General features: G+C 44.6%; 1 protein-coding gene across 2 annotated transcripts in view; it reads right to left on the bottom strand.

Annotated features, from left to right (window-relative positions):
• SLCO2A1 (solute carrier organic anion transporter family member 2A1) overlaps positions 1-22,204 on the bottom strand; it is a 57,030-nt gene that overhangs the window by 14,399 nt on the left and 20,427 nt on the right. For both annotated transcript variants that reach the window (XM_081864501.1, XM_081864502.1), the window contains exons 2-5: positions 19,472-19,609; positions 11,803-11,965; positions 6,507-6,728; positions 1,380-1,478 (exon numbers count right to left, since the gene is read on the bottom strand). In XM_081864501.1, coding sequence (XP_081720627.1) covers positions 1,380-1,478; positions 6,507-6,728; positions 11,803-11,965; positions 19,472-19,609 — 622 coding nt within the window. The remainder of the gene's footprint in view (positions 1-1,379; positions 1,479-6,506; positions 6,729-11,802; positions 11,966-19,471; positions 19,610-22,204) is intronic.

Here is a 22,204-nt window from a genome sequence, read left to right as displayed (position 1 = left end):
ATTGCCTGGAAGCAATGCAGGAGAATTCTTTAGCACAGAGACACGCATATAGGAAGAAAGCCTCTGTTGCACGGTGGGTAGGTGCTGGAGAGAACAGGTAGAAACAGTGATCAACCCTAAGGCAGCAGTCTTCTGAGTCCAGTGCTCTTTCAGACGTACAAAGCAAATTTGTGATGCAACAGCCCTAGACTGTCATCACCCTGCCCCACCCCCACCCCAATGACAGGCAATATATGTGAAGCAAGAAATAGCACCATGGTGTAGATCGGGGGGGGGGGGGCAAGCAAAGATGGAGAGAATGGCCTGCCCGAAGCTATCTAGCCAGATTACCTGCATTCCAGATTACCTGCATACTCTGCCACAGAACAACAATAGTGCATGAAGTTCATTGCATGCACGGAGATAAACCCATCTAGTTTCTATAGACAGTTCCATCTACATGCATTATAGCATCACATATTCAGGATACTTCCCTGCCAACATGGTTATGTGATCTGTGCAAAGTGGATCTGAATCACTGCTGTGCATTGCACAGGTACTATCACCAACAAATGTCCCTGATTCAACAGCAGACACCGAATGTGATGTCTCCCTCAGGTGAGGAGCAAAGGAAGCCATTCTAGAGGATCTCCACAAAGCAAATGATCAGCCATCAGATCTGGACATCCCTGCCCCATGACTGGGGTCCTCATACCAGCTGCCTGAGTTCCTGGCTGGCACTCACAGTCACACACGGACAATTTTGCCCAGAGTCACAGGTGTACAGGAGATAGCAAGCCAGACAGGAACCTCAGGGCCACTATATGGACAGCAGCATGTGAAGCTGCTCAGGAGGAAGGGGCAGCACATGGAAATAAGCTGCTCAGATCAGGGCCTGGCAAAAACCCAAAAGGGATGGAGCTCCCAGCCCCCAGCCCACTCTGAGCTGCTCTATTGCTGAAGCAACAGCTCCCACTCCAAGCTCTAAGCTCTGGCCTTCCTGACCGGGTAAAGTGACAGCATTGCACACTGCATGCTCAGGTCACTTAACGGGGCAACGACTTTGGCAACTGAACCACTACTTTGTGGTGGTGGTTCTAACATTCTTCCAATAATACCTGAAAACCTTTTGCTGCTTTAGGACTTTTAATCTGCAGATAAGAATACGTGGTGATGTTGGTCTTTGGGTATGTAGGGGATATCAGAAAAATCTCTAACTGTATGTAGTCAGGTCATGTCTTTGCCTGTCACCTAGCAACACACCAAGAATCTGCCCTCAAAGAAAACCAGTAGCGTGCTTTGTGTGGCCATGACTCAATTTCCATAATCAAGTGGCTCAGACGATGGACCTGTGAATGTGTACGAGTCCTATACCCCCCTCAGCAAGAACAGATACTCACTCAGGTCAACCCTCCCATAGTCCACAAATATCCGCAGTGCTGCAGAACCAAGCAAGTAACCGAAAGCAGGGCCAAACACTGCAATGGCAAATAGGATTGCTGAAAGAGAGAGAGAAGAGGATGAGCAAGTGTGCATGAGTGACATTGCATCCATGTTTCTGATGATGTTTTATTTCTTCCTAAAGTATGTTTTAAACCACACAGTGTTTGTGGTAAATGAACAAGAAGATGAATGGTGTTGAAAACCAATCAGACAGTTAATACTACTTCTGCATTCCACACATCTTATTGAATGAAAAGCAGCTGCTACTGTTCAGACAGGATCCTAGCAACGCTCGTGACTATGGTAACACATCTTTTTCAACAGCTTCCCCAACCTGCTTTGGACCACAACTCCCATCAGCCCCAGTCAGCTGATGGGAGTTGTAGTTCAAAACATCTGGAAGGCAGCAGGTTGGGGGAGGCTGCATTGCTGTTCCATCTGCCATTTATTTCAAACATGAAAATCTTGTGGTGAAGAAACACAGAGACAAGAGACAAGCAAATAAATGTTCTGAGATTTGCATAAATACAGAAAGTATGCACTTAACCAAAAAAACTTTTAAATTAATTTGCACAATTGTTACTTTACTTTTGTGCAGAAATGCACAGAGACTACTTGTTTGATCCCATGTTAAGAGCTCTAATTAATAATAATAATAATAATAATAATAATAATAATAAATAAATAAATAAATAAATAAATAAATTTTGTATTTATACCCCACCTATCTTGCTGGGTTGCCGCAGCCACTCTGGGGCATATATACCTTTTTCAAACAGTGCAATCCTATATATAGCTACAGAAATGACCCTCCCCTTGAGTTCAATGGGACTCACTCCCAGGCAAGTGTATTTAGCAGTCCTCCCCAACCTGGTGCTCTTCAGATGTTGCTGGATTACAACTCCCATCAGCCTTGACCATTGGCTGTGGCTGATGGGAGTTGCAGTGCAAAACATTTGGACGCGCTAGGTTGGGGAAGGCTGGCGTGTAGGATTGCCATCAAAAACCTTGAGGGCAACCCACCAGAGAGATGAGTCACCCAAACGGAATGTTCTGGAGCTATACTTTAGTGAGAAAGTATCGACAATGGGAAGGTTCAAAGCTTCCTGTTCCAACCACCAAAGTTTTTAAAGCATTTAGCAGAAGATGCCAATGTTTTTATTATAGTTTCCTCCCAGTGCTCTTTTGCAAAAATGAAAGCTTAGATTTTTCATTATTTTGCAGATGCTGCCATATTCTGCTGGTATGTGTTTTCTCTGGAAATTGCATTCAAGCATGGTTGTTGGGTTTTTTTTAAGATTCTAAGCATTATAGCCCTATAAAGACCAGAGGACAGTATCTGTGGAAAGTTAGGCTACTTAGCATCATAGAACTGTAGAGTTGGAAGGGATCCAAATGGTCATTTAGTCCAACCTGCTTCATGCAGGAATCACAGCTAAAGAATCCATGACAGATGGCCATCCAATCTATGTTTAAAAACCTTCAAATGAGGAAGTCTCATGGAAGTCAATTACAGCCTAATCACAAACAGAATTACTGCTAAAGTCCAAAAGGACAGTTCAAATACAATATTGATGTGCTGTGATAGCAGAGCTTGTAGGGAAGGGTTGCCCTTAGCTATACGTCAACAAAACAGTACAGTACTGATTACGTACCTTGGAGCAACAATGAGCTGTTTTTTACTTTATTAACACAAAGCTCCATTAAAGCCAATTGAAGTCACCTGCCAGACAGCACTTGGGGTTGAGGAAAAACTGCCTCCAGAAAGGCTATCATTCTTTGAGGGGTGGGTGGTGAAGGAATATTTGACTCTGTCATTTCCAAAACTAATAAAGCTTTACTTTATCAGCCCCTGTCTCCTGACTACAGTCTGATGGGGAAAACAGGAGACAGGAGCTGCTGTTGTAGGAGGCACCGCAAATTAGTGGGACGGAGGATGCCTCTCGTAAGAAGGCCCAAAGTTCAATCCTTGCAATATCCAGTTCAGAGATGACCAGGGGAGCTGGGCTAGATGGACCAATAGCCTGACACAATATATAGTAACTTCTTATGCTCACAGGACTGTTATTTATCAGCTGGTCATTCTGGAAGGAAAGGGCCACAGATAATCTGGGTGTTCCAGCTCTCAAACAATTTCCAGGAAGCACATTCATGTTACCAGTTCTCTGATAACATCAGGGACAGGGAGCCTGGAAGACAACTTCCAACATCCATGGTTATTAGCTATGCTAGCTGGGGCTAACAGGGCCTGGAGTCCAACAACATCTAGAGAGCCGCAAATTCCCCATCCTTGGACTACAGGGCCAATTCACAAGGCCAAGTTGTCCAAACAACATCTAGCCCAGTGGCCCAAATTGTCAAGTGCTGATAGCGGTGATTTATTGCCTACCAATATGACTGAGCTCCATGGTTTCATTTCAACCATCTTTTATGGCTTGCTAATTATCATGCTTATTATGTTTTCCCCCCCTTCTGCACCAGAAAGGAACATTATCTACTAATTAGATTCTCTTTTCATATCTACAAAGACAGATGGGAAACTCGTTATCAGAAAACGCCCCTGATATCTACAGTACTTGGTGCCTGCAAACCTCTATGACCCTTTCCCCTTTCCTGTAATAAGTACTCTTGCAATACCTTTGGACGGCCAACACCAACAAAGCCAATAAAAAAATAAAAATAAAACCATGTGCATTCTGGAACTGAAGGAAGCACTTTTTCCTTCACCTTGCATTTCAGACTTCTTCTTGGCCTAGTTTTACATAATAGCAGGAGGTGACTAGAAACATTTGAAATCCTGGTAGAGCCAGGTCTTGGGCTTCTCTCCACACCAGAGGATTAGATAAATTCAGGGAGGAGACAGCTATCAATGGCTAGTGGAGGCAGCAATACTTCCAAATACCAGTTGCTGGAAACCACAAGAAGGGAAAGGGCTCTTGTGCTCAGGCCCAGCTTCTGGGCTTCCCACAGGCATCTGGTTGGCCACTGTGAGAGCAGGATAGTGGACTAGATGGGCCATTGGCCTGATCCCGCAAGCTATTATTTTGTTCTTATGGAGATATGCAGAATTCTATTGTGGGATGGGAGAGATTCCTTTCAAAAAGCAACCATGAACACATTTTGGCCTCAAAGAGTAGAATTCCGCTGCCAAATCTGAATGTTTTTTTGGATTATTATTATTAATAATAATAATTGCATTGAGTGGAGATTTAAACCCTGATCTCCCAGGTCCTAGTGTGAAACTCTAACCACTCTACCACACTGGCTTCTCTGAGTTGCAGGCCAGTCCTCTGCGCCAGTGGCAACAGGATACTGCATCAAACATTAGAGTTGCAAGCACCAGCAGAGGGCTTTGTCCCCCTGCCTCTGGTGCTGGAAGCTGGCCCCACTCTTGGCAGAGGAGCAGGAGCAGCCCAAACGGGCTGTGCTGGCCAAGGACCTCTTCAGGACTGGGAAGCTGCTAGTGTCTTGGACAGCCCCCAACAGTTGTTAGAGGGGCCTCTGACTCTGGGGGACGGGACGATAATGCTAGAAAGAAGCTGGAGGAAGAAAGTGGAACAGAAACTAAAATGGGGTAGAAAGCTGGGTTTGTCCCCGTACAAATACACATAACATAAAGGTACCCCTGCCCGTACGGGCCAGTCTTGACAGACTCTAGGGTTGTGCGCTCATCTCACTCTAGAGGCCGGGAGCCAGCGCTGTCCGGAGACACTTCCGGGTCACGTGGCCAGCGTGACAAGCTGCATCTGGCGAGCCAGCGCAGCACACAGAACACAGTTTACCTTCCCGCTGGTAAGCGGTCCCTATTTATCTACTTGCACCCGGGGGTGCTTTTGAACTGCTAGGTTGGCAGGCACTGGGACCGCGACGGGAGCGCACCCCGCCGCGGGGATTCAAACATCTTACACATAACATCCTACCCTTTAAATCAGTGGTTTAAGATCTATGATAGGAAGGTGGTTGGGTGGTGGTTGTGAGAATTTCTCATGCCAAAAATTAACAATTGAATCCAGCTCTGCCCTCTTTTGAAAATAAAAAATTTAAAAACTCACCAGAACATCGTTGTCAACTTTTCCCTTTTCTTGCAAGGAATCCTATTTGGAATAAGGGAATTTCCCTTTAAAAGAAGGGAAACGTTGAGAGCTATGCACCAAAACGGCCCCACAGCACTGGCAGAATGACTTCTCTCTGTGATCTCCTACTACAGTTTCTGCCTATGCAGGTGAAGCTCCAGATTTTGAGGGACTCTGAGCAGGCAGCACTCTGTGGCCCCCAGCATTGACTGACCGGCCTACCCCATCCCGCTGCAGAGGTATCTACAGCCACGTGAACACCATAGCGTTGCTGCTGCAGCCACCAGCCCTGACTCCCCCCTCGTGTGGGGTGACCAGGCGCTGCTGCTGGCTAAGCCCAACCAGGAGCGTGACAGGGAGGTCTTATTCTGTGGCAGTGCTGGAATGGGCTTGGAGCAAAACCAGCCACTCTGCCTCCAAGCCCATTATAGTGCTGCTGCTGCTGCTGCTGCTGCTGCTGCTGTTGCTAAGTAAGTCCACTCGCAAGCAGGGCGAGAGGAGGAGGTTTGGTGGCTGCTACAATACTGCTGTTAGAGGTGCACTAGGGTCAAGTGGGATCCAGGCAAGGAATTAGCCCTGGTGGGCAGGATCAGGGCGCATGAGCCCCAGCAAATGCCTGGCCATGTGTGACTCTTAGTGCACTACTTCAGCTCTCCTAGAAGAAGAAATCATTTCGGCAAACACTACAGTTTTCATGCACAAAAGGGCACCTTTTTCACTCCAACACCATCACATTGAGAGGAGAAAGAAAAACAGGCACTCTCAACGTAGCCATGTCAGTCACACAACTAAGGATGGCTTGTCAAGTCCTTCCAACATAGCGATTTTCATTACAGGACCGATAAGCTGCATCAGAAGCAGCTCTTCAGTGCGAGCAATGGAAAGACATTTCCTAAACAGCAGATTCCCCGCTCCGCCTGCTGCAAAGACACGGACAGCATGGAAGTGTAAGCTGGATGGCAAGGTGCAACCCTTCTACAGTAAGTACACCTTCCCAGGGAAAGGGCTTACCTATATACAAGGGAGAATTGTTTGGCTCAGCAAAGTCATCCACATAGGAGATCCCAAAAGGCTGGATGGGGACTGTCCCAATTCCTGCCAACAGCTGTGCAACTACCATTATTGCCCACATGGTGTTGTCCTCGGCCTGGACGCTCACGTTGGTGCTTGGACACACAAATTCGTTGTTGTTGCAGAGCTCAGTTCTGGCACTTCCGCTCTTGTTACCTGCATCTTGAAACAAGATGATGCAAAAAATAATAAATAAAAATTAATAGGAAAAACAAACAAACAAACAAACTGTGGGAACTCCCAGGCCACTGTACCCAAGTCTGATCTAAAGTCTAGTGCTGGAAACGTAATTTGTCATTGCAAAAGAAAAAGAAGCGGCAAAGCATCTCAGTTTGAGAATCCCTTTGCAGGGATGTTGCCTGTGCAAGTTCACATGTTGCCTGCAAGTCTAGCTTAGGTCACACTCATGATTCACTGCAGGTGCCCTGGTACACAGCAAACAGATGGGGAGCAGGACAGATGGGGACAATCAAGATACCCCACCAGTTTCTAAGCACCTTTAGGGCCCAGATGACTAAAAGTGAACATGAACACAGGAAAAACCCTCCTGGATCAGACCAAAAGTCCATCATAGCCCAGCATCCTGTTCTTATGTTGGCTAACCAGATGCATATATATAGGAAGTCCACAAACAGGACTGAATGCAACAGCACCGTCCCTTCTTGTGATTCCCTTCAACTCATATTCAGAACATAGCCTAGGGGACATTAGATCCATGGCTGGCCTATAGACAGGTCCATGCACACGCATGCAAAGCCCTTCCAAACGCAGTTGGAGAGGGAGCTGGTTTTCTGGAGGGCTGAGTTTGCCTATGCCTGGTGTAGGTAATATTGTGCTAGATAGACCAAGGGACTGATGTGCTATAAGGCAGCTTTCTATGTTCCTATGCAGAAGCTCATGCAGAGGCCCATGTGTGGTCCTTTGTACCTGGCCCATGACTTTTGTATACAGCACCTTACAGTTTGTGGCAATAGCAACAGAACTCTTTTAAGTGAAATGCATCCTTAGGCTTCCTTAACAACTCCTCATTCCTGGATTTGGAAGACCTGCCAGAACTGTAAAACTTCCTCAATTTAATTAGCAGCTGACATCACCTTTTTTTCTTTCAAGGTATTACCACAACACTGCTTACAGGGATAAGTTCAGAAAGAGCTTTGAACAAATCTATATCAGTGTATTTTGTGGGGGTGTGGGGAGGAGAAAACATCAGACGCCAATCGGAGAATTATTGAAGGAGGAATAAGGGTGGTTTGTCCAGGACTCCTATTTGCTTTCAAATTACAAATTAGCTTTCATGGTGAACAAGCTGTTCATAGGGGAGCAGGAAACCAAGTCCAATCTATTAATCAGAGTACTTGAAGTGCCTTTTAGAGTGAAGAAAACAATGCTTAAATATCTGGAGGCGTCTAGGAACCCACATCCAATGCAAAATTAAAACTAATGTTGTGTCCTTGCCACACATGTCAGTTCTCATACATCTTGTGCCTCGTTATTTGTTCGTTTTTACAACTGTTCCACTATTCCCATCAAGCCAGAGCACTTAATGAGTGGCCCAGAAGACTTGTGGTACTTTGATCGTATAAAAGAGCTGAAACAAAAATGTTGACCAGGTAATTTTGGGCTTTCAGCTAATGCAACATCACTTTCCACATACTGCTACACACTACCACAAACATTCCTGTACATGTTCATTACAAAACCCTTATTACACAAGGCTGGAATGTATTTTCAGAACTCAGGGACCTTCTTAACTATCTTAGATTTACTTCCATAAATTCAATTGCCATGGGGGGGGCATGTTAAACCTATCGCCTGCCAAAATAGAATTTTTGTAAGTGAAACTGGTTTGGGGTAAATAAGAAGAGAAATGCCAGCTATACCAAGGTTTTGAGGTTTCTTTGTTTATATAAATGCTCCCATCTTTGGTTCCTGCCACTTAATAAAGAAATGGTAAGCAAATCTAGGAGGACATAATGGAAAACAGAGAGCTTCATTATTTCCTGCCCTGGTACACACAACTGGCGTAAGTTATGCCTTTGGCTAAGTGTGTGGAGAGTAATATATTTCTGAGCATGGGGATATTAAAATGGTAAATGAGGGCATCGGGTTCAGAACAAGAAACAAACCTTCTTACAAGAGGATGCCAGGGGCCTAGCCATAAAAATGAAACCACCCCATTAGTTGTTGCAATACAAATTAATATACTGCTGTGAGTGTTTAAGATCTTGCATTTAATGATATTTAAGCACTTTACATTTAAATAAACGTGAACTATATTACTATGTGAATTCATGTTACTATTCCTCAGCAGTAGTGTAAGTAAGACTGTTTTAGAGGTTAATGTGTTGAGAAGCAATAATGCCAATGGGTGGCATATTACAAATGTCCTGTCTTTCCTAGCATATCAGCTTGCCAGATGGAACAATCCCCCCTCATATCTCTGCTGTTCGGAGGGTTCTCTCTCTCTCTCTCTCTCTCTCTCTCTCTCTCTCTCTCTCTCATGCGTGCACGCGCGCGCACTGTGGAGGCACACAGGGGCAGGAGGGGGGGGGAACCCTGTTGTGCAGAGCTTCTGCTTACAGGGTTCTATAAATGTATCTGCACAAGTTAAGAGAACATTTGAAATAAAAAGTAGCAGCAAATAGCAGTTTTGGGTAATTTTTACCAAGAAAATGACATGGGGGAAATGATTAAACCTTTCTCCCCAGGCCCATAGCACTGGGGCACCCACTGCTGCTTTTGTTTTTCTTAAGTGTGTGAACTCCCAATCACTGAATTAAAAAATGCATATAAAGTAATGGGTAATTTGACCCTCAGATACCCTGTTCAACATTGCAACCCACTTCATTGTATAGGATTCCATGTTGTATAATGAAAGTTTACTTATTTAAGGATTCCTCCAAGTTTAAAAATAATAAAACTGTTGTTTCTTTAAGAAGGATTAGATATAGTTTCTCCCCCTCTTGCCTGATTAAACTAATTTGACAAGACTCTGGATTAACCATCAAGAAAAAGAGAAGTCATTCCATTGAAGGAGGAGGCCTTATCTTTGAAGATAAAATCAAGGCACTTCCATCAGAGAACTTCCCATTCACAGATCTTAATGAGAGAGGATCTATCCTAGACGCTTCTGATAATTGTGGCAAACTGGGACATCTTCTAAAAATCCCTCAAGATGTCTAGTCCTAGTGTGAAAAATCTAAACATCAGAAAATTCATCCTGCACACATAGACCATTGTATTTAACTAACCTTTACTCTGAGTAGTCTTATTAAAATCAATGGCCATGACTAACTTAGGTTCATTCATCCCAATGGGTGTACGTCAAGTAAAAGTTAGTTGAATACAGTGGTGCCCCGCAAGATGAATGCCTCGCAACACGAAAAACCCGCTGGACGAAAGGGTTTTCCATTTTTGAGGCACTTTGCAAGACGAATTTCCCTATGGGCTTGCTTCGCAAGACGAAAACGTCTGGCGAGTCTTGCGATTCTATGTGCTTTCCCCCCCTTTTTTCTAAGCTGCTAAGCCGCTAATAGCCGCTAAGCCGCTAAGCTGCTAATAGCCGCTAAGCCGCTAATAGGGTTGCTTCGCAAGACGAAAAAACCACTAGACGAAGAGACTCGCGGAACGGATTCTTTTCGTCTTGCGAGGCACCACTGTACAATACAGTCTGGAGTATGTGTATTTTTTTTAAGGTGAACCTTATTTATATAGCAAGAATGTTACCAATATGTTTGCAACAACTGATTACTTATTCCCTTTGACTACAATGAATTCATGTTTTCATTGGGATTAGTCTTTCCATTGGCGATTTATACAGCAGCAGTCAACCCATTGCAGACAACAGTGGTTGTGATTTTGGACTACGGTAAATTCCATGGAGAAACACTTGTGGGAAAACGTTAGGCTAGAAGTAAAAATCTGTGTAGATGCTACAGGACAGATCCATGTGCTAGATAGCAAACTCCTGCTGGATCCCACTTGCAAGATCTTTCCTGCAAAATCCACAATGATCTTCAATTCCATGACGTATTCTGTTATGCTTTTTTGCCATGGGCATAATTCAAACAGGAGAAACTGTGGTGTAGGTTTTAGGGGAACTCGGATGCAATTCCTGAGCTTGCCAGCAACTTTTGACGCCTTGATTTCCCCCTTTTTGGAAGGCAAGTGGGAACAATGTTTTTCAAGCTTACTTCCTGGCTATGCTACAGATAAATATGACAGCAGAACTAAGAGTTGTTATTACCTGATTATATTGTTTGATTAGAAGGTATTGAAGGAGCCACATGTATGTGCCAAACTTCCTGGAGGAATCGTCCCCCAACTTTCACACGTCTCTTTCTTTGCAGAGAAGATGGTGACAAGCCTGATTTGCAAACAAATGCCTGGCACCATATCAACTAATGCTGGCTGGTGCCAGCAGAAGCCGCAAACCTGCCGGTGCCATTCATGAGCAGAGGGAATCATGGCTTTGCTACCTGGCATGAAAGGAAATTGGGTGGGGAGGAATGCAAGGAAGCAAAGCCGATCACGTGATCCTTGGTGTGAGCGCCACCCTTCGCTTTCCCCGATACAGGATTCTGGCAGAGGGAAAAGCAAATACTGAGCAGCTATGCTATGCTAACCAATCCATCATCAGGTAGCAGCCCTGCACATTTTTGGTGGCGTCAGATAATAGTGACACTTTAAAAGAAGCAATTCGACACAGAACAGCATCCACTGACACAAGACATGAACCAAAACATTTATTGCCTTGGGCTCCCTTGGCAATGATCTGGTTTGGCACACCCATGACAGGCAAGTCATTGCACAGAGACCGCAGCATGCCTTGGGGGACGTTGGAAGCCTGGATGGGTAAAAGCCAAGTGCCTCTAATGTGCAACTACATTTGCAGGCTTAATTTCCCAGGGAGAATAGCATACCTACCTCACAGCATACTACGAGAACTAAGCTACCAAGGATTCTGAAGCAAAACTGCTGTCGCATAGACCTTGACTAAGGTCCCATCTGCACTATACACCCTGAAGAAACTACATTCCCCAGGATTCTTTGGGGGAAGCCATGACTGTTCCCAGTGGTATGATACTGCTTTAAATGTATCGTGCAGATGGGAACCTATATTTTATTAATTTATGTAAGCCACTGTGAGGACACAGCAAACATCGTTTCACAAAGTCCCCAAGCCATCAGAGCAGAGAAGGGCTGAGGCATATGAGATATTTGGAAATATACATACTGGTTTGTGCTGTGGTGTATTGATATGGGGCTGAGAGAAAATGTGGAAGAGTGAGAAGGAAGGCCCCCAGTGCCAACAGCAGGCCTCCCAGGCCAATTATCCTAGGCCGGTGAACTCGGCTGCCAAAGTAGCTCACAAAGATGATGAGGACAACATTCCCAATCTGTGGAGACATAAAAGTGCACAGATGAGAACGTCAAAACAGACCTGAAAGAAGACACCAACCAGACAAGGAGGCACCTCAGTGTTTCTGCTTTTACTTCAGAGTTTAGTTTATTCTGGGATGGCCCACCTCTGCTTTTTGTGTACGAGGTAGCAATTTTTTTCCCTGAAGACATACAAAGAGGCAGGCTTCATGGTATTCCCCAATGCTTACAGGTAGAGTAGAGCAGGGTTTGGCAACGTGACACCCACGAGTGCCAGTCTCAGTAAAAGATCTCAGTAAACATCCTTTCAACAATCCATAACACAAAAAAGACTGTTTGCTCTTTCTGCGTAGTTTCTGTTTGCATGGCTCAGCCTTTCCTATACTGAACATGTCCCCTTAAACATGCCCACATTTCTGTTCTGAACAGGGACAAAAGTGTCCTGTCTGTGAGGGTGGCAGCGGCTGATGAGTGCTGTTTATGGAATGGCTATTTGTGGGGGGTAGGCCCATGTAACTTTGCAATCCTATTTCTGCTCTTCCAGATGCCACAGCCATTCTGCCATAGCCCTATGGTAGTCATTTGGTGTTGCATTATGCTTCCCCCCACCCCAAATGATGGTACTCATTTGGCATTTTTCTAGGCTCAAAATTTGGCACTCTCTCAAAATTTCACTGGCCTAAAAAGGTTGCTGACCCCTGGAATAGAGGCTATAAAACATCTCCTACTTATCTTTAGTAGGACCAAAGTGTTGTGGCTGGGTGTAGCTTAAAACAGGCTACAGCAGTGCCAATAAGAGAGCTCTCCGAACGCCTAGCTTGCTAGAAATGGGATGGGCAGTACAGAATTGGGAAAGAGTGGTTCAGCCATTTTTATCATCTAAGACCTTGTATTGCTGGTGAGGCCTCTTCAGGATACAGCAGTGTAAATAATCAGGATGGTGAAAACAGCAGGCATAGCTCACAAGTTATTGTGTACAAAGGGAGAGTGAATCTAAAACAGCTTTATTGTCTGTGTTAGAAGCATCCGCCACCCAAAATCAATTGAGGGCCGAAAGCAAAGGCAAACAAAAAAGAACATGAAATATACTCTGAGTCGAGAGTGGATTTCATGCTCTTTATTCAGCTCATAGTGGTGAGGAGGGAATGAAAGTCCCCTCAAAGTATCTGCTTTATATACATTATTTACACAATGGGCCCCACGTGATTGGCTAATTCCGGAATTCTCCTGTAGGCCAATCAGGTTGTGGATTCACTTCTATCTGGAGCTGGATTGGGTGGCTCCTGCCGACCAAACATACTGCTGCATTGTTCTAGGACAATCAAACTACTGCTGCAGTTTGGATCCTATTCAACTCAGTACATAACAGAACAGTTTGGAAAAGGAACACAACAGTGGAGAAGGCAGAAAGAAATAGATTAACTGGATGGTAGTTCAGAGCAAAGGATTAGAAGGGCTAAGGGCCAGTTCACATACAACAAGATTACTCAACATTTGATGGTCTAAAGATTAATGAAAATTATTCTATTGGAAGCACTGCAACTGATACCATATGAAGCTCCTATCTGTGATCTGTTCTGGTTATTTGATCTGTGAAGGCTGATTCGCACGTGCAAGTCACTGCTTGATGCAATAGCAACCGAAAGTAAACATGCCTATGTTGAACACTGCCCTGGGTGAAAGCAATACCTATGATCGTTTAAACGAAAAAGCAGGGTAGCGTGGATCTTTTAAACACATGACACTTTCCAAATGTTAAGTGCCCACAATTTACTTGTTATGGTTGAAAAGCAATAAAGCAGCAGGATAACCAACAAATGCAAATGTATTTCTGAGATTGTATTTAATAAATTCTCTGGAGCGTTTAAATGAAGGAATTCATTTTATACATTAAACACTCGCACACAATGCGAGCATTAGATGTAAGTATGTCCTCACCAGAAATATTTACAAAAGGAAAAAAATCCACATACAGCATTCATTTCTATTATTTTTGAAATAAAAGAGATGCTAAAGGTACTTCTGCTCTGTGGAACACAAATGTTTAATTGGTATGTACCTAAATAGTGATGTCCAATCAGATTATTGTGTAAATTTGGACTGTGGCAACATCTTCATGTTAAACATCTTCATGTACCAATAATGGCCCCAAACAAACATTATTGCTAAACAATCTAGCATTCTTTTGCACCAATTTTTTTTCCACATAATGCAGGCCAACACAGCTCAGTTGAAGATGTTGGCTTACACTAAAGTAAGGATCTGCCCTATGCATAGTTCAACACCCCCCGAATGCATTCTTGAATGGTCAGTACTGCACAAGAATGTGGACATGTGATTCAAATCAGTCCTCTTGGTGTCTGTTAAAGGGTCTGGATTTTAAAATCTGTTTGGAAGTATGTGGATCTATGGGTTTGGCATGAGACAATTCCCTTGTTGTCTCAAAACATTTACATGTTGCATGAGATGTAATGGTTAGCCATAACGTGCGGGTTACATAAAGTTAGAATTGCACTGGCTTGGTCCAGACTTTCAGACTAATTTAACATTTGAAACTACAGTAATTGTGCCCAAGTTTCCTTTCTTATATGCTTACATGGGCTCCCCTCCCTGGTTTTGCGGCTTTTGGAACCAATCTAACAAATAAATGAGAAAAACTTTATAATCCCAGAGAGAGTCAGGAAGGGGAGCCCCATATAAAAGTATGAAAGTGTCTGGAAGCAAAAGCAAATGTATTCCAAATGGATGGGAAAGATAACTACTTGTGGGTTGGAATGGCCACAGATATATGACTGCCCAAGGAATCTACCACAAAGTGGACACCATGGAGGTTTCCCAACTACAAGACAACATCTTTTTTGCATAAAAGTACTGAAGAATTTCCTGTGTCCCCTGCTGTGAATGGAGCAATGTGTTTCAGGACCTGGTTAGAGCATTTCAGGGCACCAGAGTTTGTTTTGTTTAATGGCTCCTGCACACTCATGTCAAAGAAGGGAAGGGCTGTGGCTCAGTGGCAGAGAACATGCTTTTTGTAATTAGGAGTTCCCAGGTTCCATCCCCACCATCTCCAGTTGGGGCTGGGAGAGAACAGGGTCTGAAATCCTGGAATGCCTCTGCCAATCAGTGGAGACAATACTGAGCTAGACCAACCAATGCCAAGGCAGCTTTTTATGTTATTTATTTAGCTACCTAGCTATTTATTACCATTAATTCTACCTTACTTTTCAGGATAGAAATCCTTCTAAGGTAAAAGGTAAAAAACAATAGGTGTAATTCAGCATAGCCTTAAGGAGACCGTTCCATCAGCACAAACACTTCTGCTTGTCCTACGAAACGACCTCTCCTTTCCCTCACCCTACATACTGTTTGGGGGAAAGAAGATTTGGGGGAAACACGGGTGGTGGTGGAAGGGGGGGGGGGAAACCTCATTGAGGTAGCAGCCCCTTGAGAATGGGTTGGTTGAATCTGACCCTATGCTTTTTTAAAAACTTCAACAAAAAATGTCAGCATACAAAAAGTAATCAGGATCTTTCCCACAGGGAAAAAGGTACAGCCCTTGAATCTTTTAAAGTAATAATAATAATAATAATAATAATAATAATAATAATAATAATATCGGCCTCAGTATTAGAGATCTCAATGTAAATCGAGGTCAATGATGCTGCCTACACTGCCTATTTGACAAAAGAAACGTTTAAAAATGTGATCTAGTTTCAGACACATATACCACGATATAATGGGGCATAATCAATATTTGCTCTTATTTTGCCCTCTGGGCAAGTTCTCTTACTCCTACTACTTAGGGAGAAGTCCATAAAGATGCTCATTGAAGTAGCTGCTTCTCTAGCTAGGTAGAAAGAGTCGCAGAAGCAGCGATTTAGAGTCCTGAATAAAGTAGGAAATATGGATGGCCCAAGAGGTATAACACTGGGGGCTGCAGGGCCAGCTCCAAGATATTTTGCTCCCTGACCTAAAAGGACAAGAAGGTGCATCCAACTAGACTGGCAGGTGAATCTTACCTCAACACCACCAGCAGGACTGTAACCTTCTCTGTACCTGAAGGCAGCAAGCTATCTTTGGTGGTGCAGGCCAGGCAGCTTAGAGGATTCAGGGGGGTTTTGCCACCTGAGAGCTGCCTCGCTCTGTCCAGTGCTTGGGCTTGCCCTGAAGAACTATTCAGTTTTGATTTTTGCATTCTGTCCATGTATCCCATGGGCGTTCAAAGAGAAGTGGGTTGCGACTGACATGTTTATGGGCTTCCTCTCAAGTCTCTGGAAGTGGTTGGTGCTGGAGGCAGCAACAGGGTGAGAACCACTGGGAGTGATTTTTTTCTAGAACAGCCCTCAGAGAAAGGAGTGGGAAACAAATCTAAACAGATGGACAGTCACGCTAACACAGCACAGTTTAACTGGTCTTATGTTCTCAGTTAAGTGTGAGGCTTTGGCAAACGCTTTCCCTCGCACTGCTATGTGAACCAGAGCTGCTCACCCTGATGGCTAACTGCCGGGCCCTTGGATGTCGGTTCTGCTCTGCTTCCTGCTTGTGCCAGGCCCAGAGGCTCATGTTTACTTCAGGCCCCATCCATTTTATATTTCTGCCCAAGTGCGGTTCGCATGCTCTTCGCACACTGACACTACAAACTGTGCAAACACAGCAGAGCCCCGGCTAATTAACACACCTATTTTGTGTTTCCCTCTAGAATTTGATAGCGTCGCTTGCCAGGCTCCAGGTGCTTTGCCAAATATCAAGCTTAAAAATCAGAGCTGTTCCTGATTGAGTCACTAGGGGCCAAGTTCCAACTTGAAAACTGCTCAAGCAGAGCCAGAACTATATTATAGCACCAGCCACTGCAAAACAGTACCACATGGAGAAATTCAAAGTCAAGGGCAGCCTACTGTTGGTGGGTAAGTAGATGGGAGACTGTATTGCAGTCACTGCTGCACTGGTATTAAGACTGTTTTGCTCTTCTTGGACAGGAATATCTGATGGACAAGAACTTTGGATCGGTCCTGACCGCCTGTTTACGTCCTGCTGTCTTTTCCTGCTTGGAGGCAGCGAAAGCAAGATGGTCCCCATTTTAACCTCTGGCTGTCAATGGCCCTTTGCAGGATTCTGCATTGCAGATGTGCCTCTGACATTTCTGATAGTTTCGGATCCCAGAGCACAAAAGTATCTAAAGCTTCTGTTCCTCCTGATCTGTTTCAAAGGGAAGTCTGTGCTGGAAATGACAAAAAGATGCTAGGAGTCATTTCCCGCAGGTGGATAATTTCCTAGTGTATTAAAAGTACTTATAAACAAGCTGAGAAAATTAAGCAGCCCCCAAACTGCAGAGCTTAGAGCAGGCATCCCCAACCTGTGGCCCTCCAGATGTTTTGGCTTACAATTCCCATGATCCCTAGCTAGCAGGACCAGTGGTCAGGGATGATGGGAATTGTAGTTGAAGACATCTGGAGGGCCGAAGGTTTAGAGGTTAGGAGAGGGGAGAGGGCTCTAAACCTGCCAGTGAAAGTGCAGTGCAGAGAATTATGGGAAGCAGAGGCTGAAGAAAATGTTTCAGAAAGGGAATGGGGAAGAACTGGAGTTGGAGGGTCTCCTGGATTCGAAAGCAGGGCAAAGGAAGCAGAGCAAAACCACAACCAAAGCAGCAAAAGCCGTTGCTGTTGGCTGGGTTCCATGAATGATGTTGACTCCATCCCCGGGGAAAGAGGGATTTCTCATGGGAAACACTGACATAATCTTAATTATGGGGGTACTACAAAGGTGCTGCTATAATAAAGGCTATCACTGTGTGTAAAGTTCTAGACATTAGTTTTGGATGGTGCAGGGGATGCTGTAATGGTCTGACTCACAGCTCCATAACAAATTGGGGGGTTTTCACCTTCTTTTAATACAGCATTAATTAACGTGTAATGCAGCATTACACACCAGATGCGGCACCACTTCTGAGGGCCTGGAAGAAAGCACATATCTATTAAACCCATGGGTGTAGCAGCACTCCATTGCACAGAAAGGTAGGTCAGGCTCTCCTCTTTCTCAGGGAAACAGTCAGAAAGCAGCAGGCCCCAAGGCCTCAAAATCATTCTTTCCCACTGCCCCCTCTCCCTTCCCAGGATTCTTGTTTCGGAAGGAATTGTCCTCGCTAAGTGTCATTCCAAGGCAGCATCCAGTTTGCCTTCTTAAAAACCATCTCTTCCTCGTATAGCCTATTGCTATATGATAGGCTATAGGTGGGAGATGAGTGTTCAGACCCCTGGGCACTCACTTGTGGGATGCCTCAGGGTTCCGTCCTCTCCCCCGTGCTTTTCAACATCTGCATGAAGCTGCTGGGAGAGATCATCAGGGGGTCTGGGCTGGGTGTCCATCAATATGCAGATGATACCCAGCTCTACCTCTCTTTCAAATCGGAACCAGTGAAGGTGGTGAAGGTCCTGTGTGAGTGTCTGGAGGCGGTTGGAGGATGGATGGCGGCTAACAGATTGAGGTTGAATCCTGACAAGACAGAAGTACTGTTTTGGGGGGACAGGAGATGGGCAGGTGTGGAGGACTCCCTCGTCCTGAATGGGGTAACTGTGCCCCTGAAGGACCAGGTGCGCAGCCTGGGAATCATTCTGGAATCACAGCTGTCCATGCAGGTCAATTCTGTGTCCAGGGCAGCTGTTTATCAGCTCCTTCTGGTACGCAGGCTGAGACCCTACCTGCCCGCAGACTGTCTCGCCAGAGTGGTGCATGCTCTAGTTATCTCTCGCTTGGACTACTGCAATGCACTATGTGGGGCTACCTTTGAAGGTGACTCGGAAACTACAACTAATCCAGAATGCGGCAGCTAGACTGGTGACTGGGAGCGGCCGCTGAGACCATATAACGCCGGTCTTGAAAGACCTACACTGGCTCCCAGTGCATTTCTGAGCACAATTCAAAGTGTTGGTGCTGACCTTTAAAGCCCTAAACAGCCTTGGTCCAGTATACCTGAAGGAGCGTCTCCACCCCCATCGTTCTGCCCGGACACTGAGGTCCAGCACCGAGGGCCTTCTGGCAGTTCCATTGCTACGAGAAGCTAAGTTACAGGGAACCAGGCAGAGGGCCTTCTCGGTAGTGGCACCCGCCCTGTGGAACGCCCTCCCACCAAATGTCAAAGAGAAAAATAACTACCAAACTTTTAGAAGACATCTGAAGGCAGCCCTGTTTAGGTAAGCTTTTAATGTTTAATAGGTTATTGTATTTTAGTGTTTTGTTGGAAGCCGCACAGAGTGGCTGGGGAAACCCAGCCAGATGGGCGGGGTATAAATAACAAATTATTATTATTATTTTATTATTATTTTACACTCATGGCCTCAATGATGTAAGCAGCAGTAGAAGAAGGTCTTCTAGGTTATCTGGAGTGTGAACTATCATCCATTACTTCATCAACAATGATTGCATAACCACAGGTACCTAAACTAAGCTCAGGGAAACACAGGGAGTAATGAGGCAGGATGACCAGTTCCACTAGCTTTATGTTGAACCGGTATGCCTCACACAGTTACCTCATGCAAACTGGAGATAAAGCCAGAGGACAAACTGGAGAGGCCAAAGCGTTTCTCGATGGTTGTCAGGCTGCTCTTGAAGTAGGCACTGTAGAGGAGCTGGGCCAGCTGCAGAAGGCTATGGCAGGCAACAAACACCTGTTGGCAAAATGGTAACAGAATTAGGGTCATGGCAAAGTGAGCCCGCAGGAATCACCCAGATCAGGGCTGGAGCATCCTCAGACTGGTGATCCCGGGGTGTTGCCAAGATATTGCCAGAGCGATAGTGTGCATATAAAACCACACTCACAACTCAAAATACAATTGACTCAATTATTTGAATGAAGCCTTCCCGGTTCACTCGGGTTGCCTTTGCAACTTGTTCATGCAACGTTTCTTAGAATCCAGCGACTTCATTGCTAAGCTGAGTTTCCCACCCATGACACACGTCGGAAGCGCCGACACTGAGAAAAGATCCAAACATTGTGACAGGCATTATGAAGAGGACGGGGGAGGCTTTTGCTTTTGTAATTTGAAATGTGATTGATTGACAGGTTTACACAAGCAAATGAGCATTAGAGAGAAAATGCATTGTGACTGCTGAAGGCACTGCCTTCTGACTGACAAGAGAGTACCCGTTCCAATTATTACTGCTGCTTGACATAAGCATCATGTCTTCATTGCCTCTGTTTAGAGCATGAAATAGGTGCTTGTTAAAACAAACAAGGGTGGGAATTTTGCAGTGGGGAGTACTGCTGTTCAGGGTTTCACACATTTCATCTCATACACATATAATACATATATAATTCCCATATGTGCTTTTTTACAGGGGGCAATCAAGGGTCCACAGTACCATCACCTCTTCTTCTTCTTGTTGTTGTTGTTGTTGTTGTTGTTGTTGTTGTTGTTGTTGTTAAAAAGTAGGACACTTACTGTAACAACTTTATGGTGAGTACTGGCGCCTATTTTTCTAGAAAAAACGCACTTATTCCCATAGTTAAAACCATGCTCCAGCCAGCTTGCAACACGAAAAAACCCAATTACAAAAATAACAAAAGTAGCCATAAGCAATAAATAAACATCCGAAAGTACACAACAAAAATTAAACAATTTCCCATCTCCACCTCCACATTGTGAAAGAAAAAACATTGTTCAGAAAACAGGATGAAGGCAGCATAATTTCAAATACTGTACTTCATGCCCCCTAGTTCTGGATGTGGAACAACCCCAACAAGACTGACTGGCAGGCTCCAATGTCCTCCACCCCCACTTTTGGAATGCATGTGCCAACCAGTAATTTTACCAATAAAGGAACATGAGAAAGCAGGACAGGAAATGGAGGCAGGACAAAAGGAGGAACCTTATGTTGCATTTCTGTAACAGACCAGGAAAGCAAATACATCATAATGGGCAGTTTAAAAAATGATTAGGCTTTTCCATATTTCTCTACTTTAAAAACGTCATTTGTGGAAAATAAAAATATGTATTTCTTTAGTATTTACAACTTACAAGAGTTGCTCCATTGGACAGGTCTACTCAGAGGCAAGCCCCAGTGTTTCAATGGTGCTTACTCCCAAGATTGGAATTGCAGGTGGAAGTTGACATTGGCAAGGTTTCACACACATGATTCAGGCTGCTCAATCTGCAGTTGCACTCTTTCCATAGCATGGCATTTGTATACAGCAAATCTGTCTACGGTGACTCCCCCCAACACCGCTGCCCCCCACTGCAACCTAGCTGTGCTTGTCACATAAGGGTGTGTTCTCAATACTGCCTTAAAGTGCAATGATGTTCCCCTCCCCATTTGTTTCATAGCTCCTCACCCCAGCAAGGCTTCCATTGTGTTTTCTGTTTTTGTACACTCCGGGAGCAGGAGGGCACTGACAGGGTGGGGATGTCTTTCCCCTATGCAAAGGTGGTTACCCCTTAAATGGCTAGGTATGAACTTAAGACACCAGTCAGTGGGAAGATGGCTTGAGCGAGAACACACCAGACTTTAGTAGGTTACAGCAAAGTACAGGATATATATGAATTTTGAATAACACCCCACAATCATAGATTACAGAGGCAGCACTGGAAACGCAGCGAGTGTGCAGTAAATGGGCATGTGGACACAGCCTATGCCTTGGGTTTGAGCTTTGCTTGGAGTCTCTGGCTTAAAGCCCAGGACACAAGGCAAAGCTCAGGAAGCCTGTGGCTGGGCAGCTTTAGGTCTTACATAATTGTAATGGACAAGCCTGCAAGTCTTCTTTTGGTTTTGTTTTTTTTAATGTAGTTCTGGAATCTTCCATAAGGAAAACCAACTGCAGGAGTATTTGAAGAGGGGGGAAATGTAAATGTTCTCCCTTAATTGAAAGCTGGCTGGTACTACTTAGGGAGAAAGGAATGTCTCCCAGGAGAGCAACATTTGTTATGCCTTTATTAACTGAAGCTTCTGCAGCTGTTTGATGAGGATACCAGACACTATAATTCGATGACATGGCAGATGTGTCCTGACTATTAGTTATTGAACACTGAAGGGGCAGTGTATTTAGAGACAAAAATACATTTTCATTATGTTTAAAAGGAAGTTATTCATTAATCAGTACAGAACACATTCAAGTCCAGAGGCCTTATGCATTTCAAGAAACCCCATTCTCTATACTAGCAAGTGACTTCGAAAGGCTCCCTTTATCCTCTCTAGGATTTGCTTGACTTAGTATTATATGCGGTACGGTTTAGGCCTACTCTCAGCCTGACTCTTTTAACACCTCC

The sequence above is a fragment of the Podarcis erhardii genome, assembly GCF_964252035.2.
Source record: "Podarcis erhardii genome assembly, chromosome: 5".
NCBI lineage: Eukaryota > Metazoa > Chordata > Lepidosauria > Squamata > Lacertidae > Podarcis > Podarcis erhardii.
Note: the sequence above shows the minus strand (reverse complement) of the source record. Positions and strands in the feature narration are given on the sequence as shown.